The sequence below is a fragment of the Oratosquilla oratoria genome, chromosome 20 (assembly GCF_046742065.1).
Source record: "Oratosquilla oratoria isolate Oo_2021 chromosome 20, ASM4674206v1, whole genome shotgun sequence".
Taxonomy (NCBI): domain Eukaryota; kingdom Metazoa; phylum Arthropoda; class Malacostraca; order Stomatopoda; family Squillidae; genus Oratosquilla; species Oratosquilla oratoria.
Window position 1 is genome coordinate 53,416,477 of NC_134796.1, and position 3,497 is coordinate 53,419,973.

At 42.4% G+C, this 3,497-nt stretch overlaps 1 protein-coding gene across 1 annotated transcript; it reads left to right on the top strand.

Annotated features, from left to right (window-relative positions):
• The first annotated feature begins 223 nt into the window (after positions 1 to 223).
• Positions 224 to 1,267, top strand: LOC143036319 (serine/threonine-protein kinase chk-1-like). The gene has a single exon (XM_076203567.1). The coding sequence runs from the start codon at positions 224 to 226 to the stop codon at positions 1,265 to 1,267; it is 1,044 nt and encodes a 347-aa protein (XP_076059682.1).
• The last annotated feature ends 2,230 nt before the right edge of the window (positions 1,268 to 3,497 follow it).

Consider the following 3,497-nt stretch of genomic DNA (forward strand, 5'->3'; position numbering starts at 1 on the left):
CCTCTACTTATTTATTTATTTATTTGCTTGTTTATTTGTTTACATATTATTTATTTGTTTATTTCATGAGCGATGAAGTAATATTGTCTGAACCTTTTTTTTTTTTTTTTCAAAAATTTTGGGACTCCTTTTGGGTGGAGGGTGTTATCATATATCCAGGTTTTTTTGACACATTGTTCTGTATAAATCGCCTCCGCCAAATTACTCTTGTGATTTTGTCGAGATGAGAATCAACGAGTTAACCAGCGACTTCGGCGATTTGCTTGACATCACCGGGATCACGAAGGAAGAACAAGGCACTTGGAGGGACTCGCCCAAGGACATCGAACTCGCAGGAGGATCCTTCGTCAGTGACTTCAACCAAAAAGAAGTCTCAACCAAGGTCGATGAGACTATCAAGAAAAGAAAAATTTCCGATTCCGAAGAAGAGGAATCATGCATCAGAAATAAGAAAATGAAAGTTTCTGATGTTTTTGATCCCCAAAGCAAATGGAAAGAGATCAGTTTGCTTGGGAGTGGTAGTTTCGGATCTGTCCAGCTTGTGGAAAACGCTTCTTCGGGTCTTCTGTGTGCCAGGAAATCGATCAAGATCGTTCAAATCGATAGGCAACAACAAGAGATCGAAATTCATAAGAAGCTGGACCACGATAAGATTATCACCTTCCTGGGCGAAGATGTCAAGGAAGAATACTTGTACATCTTCCTTGAGTATGCCCCTGGTGGTTCTTTGAATGAGAAAATCGGCGACAAAGGACTCTCCGAGGACAAAGTCCGTTTCTACTTCGTACAATTGATGGAAGGAGTTAAATACCTTCATTCGCTCCACATCACTCACCGAGACCTGAAGCCCGAAAATCTTCTTGTGTCGGGTTCCGACGTTGTAAAGATCGGTGACTTCGGTCTCGCGTGTGAGTTCGTGGAAGGACAGTTCCTGAGCCGCAGATGCGGTACTAGGAGCTATATGGCTCCCGAAGTCTTCAAGAGACGTTACATGGGAGACCAGGCCGATATCTGGTCCTGCGGGATCATCTTGTTCCAACTCCTCACTACACGATGTCCTTGGGGAAGAGCCGTCGGGGGAAACTCGAACTACGTGATTTGGTCCTCCTCAGTCATGTTCAAGGTGACTTCTGAAATGCGAGAAGAGCGACTATGGGAATCACTCTCCGAGGAAGCCTTTACTCTTATCGAAAAAATGCTCAATCCAACTCCAAAGGAACGAGCCACACTTACAAGCATCGAGGAAAATGCCTGGACTCAAGGCTGATGCAAGAAAAATAACTTATAAATAACTTCATGAATTTCTTACACTAAATCATAAACAGAGGATTAATTTTTACGAAACTAATGCCTAAAGCATCTGGCGAAACATTTCTACTTTAATGGGATATTTCCCTCAGCTGAATAAAATCGTCTGGCGACAGCCGAAAATACATGTAAAAAACGATTCCATCCATTAGCACTTCCGGTCTTTTTTTCGTGATTATCAGTACCATTATCATCCTTTTTCTTGAGGGACAATTTTTTTCATTACCATTCCTGGAATCCAATACACGTATTCTCTGTCTTGTTTTCGTCTTCCATCTTTCCTTTGCCCTTCGTCTATTTTGTACAATACACGGTTAAGTCCATTTTTTATCTATTCATTTATTTATTCTATTTACTATTATCATTATGTGTGACTCTGGTCCGTAGGAGTATCTCTCCTAACCCAAAAAGTCCCTAGAATATAACCCAAAAAGTCCCTAGAATATAACCTGCATAGAACTACACTGTCCTTACCCGACAGTGTAGTTCTATGCGGGAGGAACTACGAATGTACATGTAGTGCTTTGATTAGGCCACCCCTCTTATGAGGGGGAAATGCCCTATTGTACATATATATGTATATACATGTAGTCTTTCTTTGATCACAAGTATCTTCACCTTAACACTTCGAACTTCCAGTAAATGCACTATGAAGCTCTTGTTACTGCTTATTAGTTCTGTGCTCGACTACACTTTTCTGTTGTAAGATTGGATTCGTCTTTTAATCTTAATCTAATTCTCTCTCCTAAGAAATTCTTCCCGTCGCATATAACGCAGCCTTATCATCTCATAAGGTCAAGTTTTATTATCTTGTATTTGTTTAATCTATATCCTGGAAGACACATTTTCCCTACGTGATTCCTTCGTTCCACCTATCGGAAGTCATGTTTTTTTTTTCTTTTTTTAATAAACTTGTCGAGCCCACACTCGAAGCAATTGCTATTTGCATAAAAACGTTTTGCTCTCTTGGAATTATCCCTCCCTCTCTCTCTCGTCCTCTTCCTCTCTCTCACCGTCTCCCTCCCTCTCCCTCTCCCCCTTACATTATTTGTATTCCACAGACCTCCCCGTCCCATTTCCGAAATTTTCACTTCTTTGTATTTTTCTCTAAGAAGGTCAGATAACTTTACAGATGGGATAATGGACATCGACCTACCTATATATGTAGTGTAGGCTTTATGGTCTCTTGCAGTCTCCTCCGTTCTTAAGTTCCTGTGTTTTTTAGTCCTGTACTTCCTTCCATGGCTATTGTCAAGGGTGCGTGATCGCCCTATGGTGGGGCGGGGATAAGAAAGGCGCCCGTAAGTTCCACTGAATGTTGTAGGAGGTCGCTCAAGAGGGTTGAGTGGCTACACTAGAAACTTTATACCTTCGGACCATTTTTCCAGTTCTTCGTCTTTCTCTCTTTTATTTCTCTACGTAGTTGTCGTTTCCTGGAAGAGGCTGGATGACCGCATCGCAGATAACTGTCCAGGACACAACACTTCACCCCCATACTATACAACACACTATGGAAGACTGCATTGCACACAATGACGCAAGCCGACAACACAATGTACACTCTATAAAGGACTTGTGGGGAGAACCCCGTTCCACCCGGAGCGTTCCACAGGGAGACGGGACTGCTCGGCCAGACACTCCAGGAAACGGCAACAACTACGAAGAGAAATTAAAGAGAGGCAGACGAAGAACTGGAAAAAAGTAGCCTAGTAGGTAAAGGTTTCTAGTGTAGCCACTCAACCCTCTTGAATGACCTCCTACAACATGCAGGGGAACTTATGGGCGTCATTCTTATCCCCACCCGATCATAGGGCTATCACACACCCATGTCAATAGCCATGGAAGGAAATAAAGGACTAAAGAACACAGGAACTTAAGAATGGAGGAGACTACAAGAGACCATAAGGCCTACACTATATAGGTGGTTCGATGTCCATTATCCCATCCACAGAAAAATACAAAGAAATGAAAATTTCGAAAACGGGACGTGGAGGTCTGAGGAATGCAAATAATATAAGGGGGGAAAGGGAGAGGGAGAGAGGGAGGGCGAGAGAGAGACAAGAGAGAGAAAGAGAGAGGGAGAGAATTCCAAGAGAGCCAAACGTTTTTATGCAAATTGTAATTGCTTCGGGTGTAAGCAAGACAAGCTTATTGCAAAAAATAAGCATGACTTCCGGTAGGTGGAACGA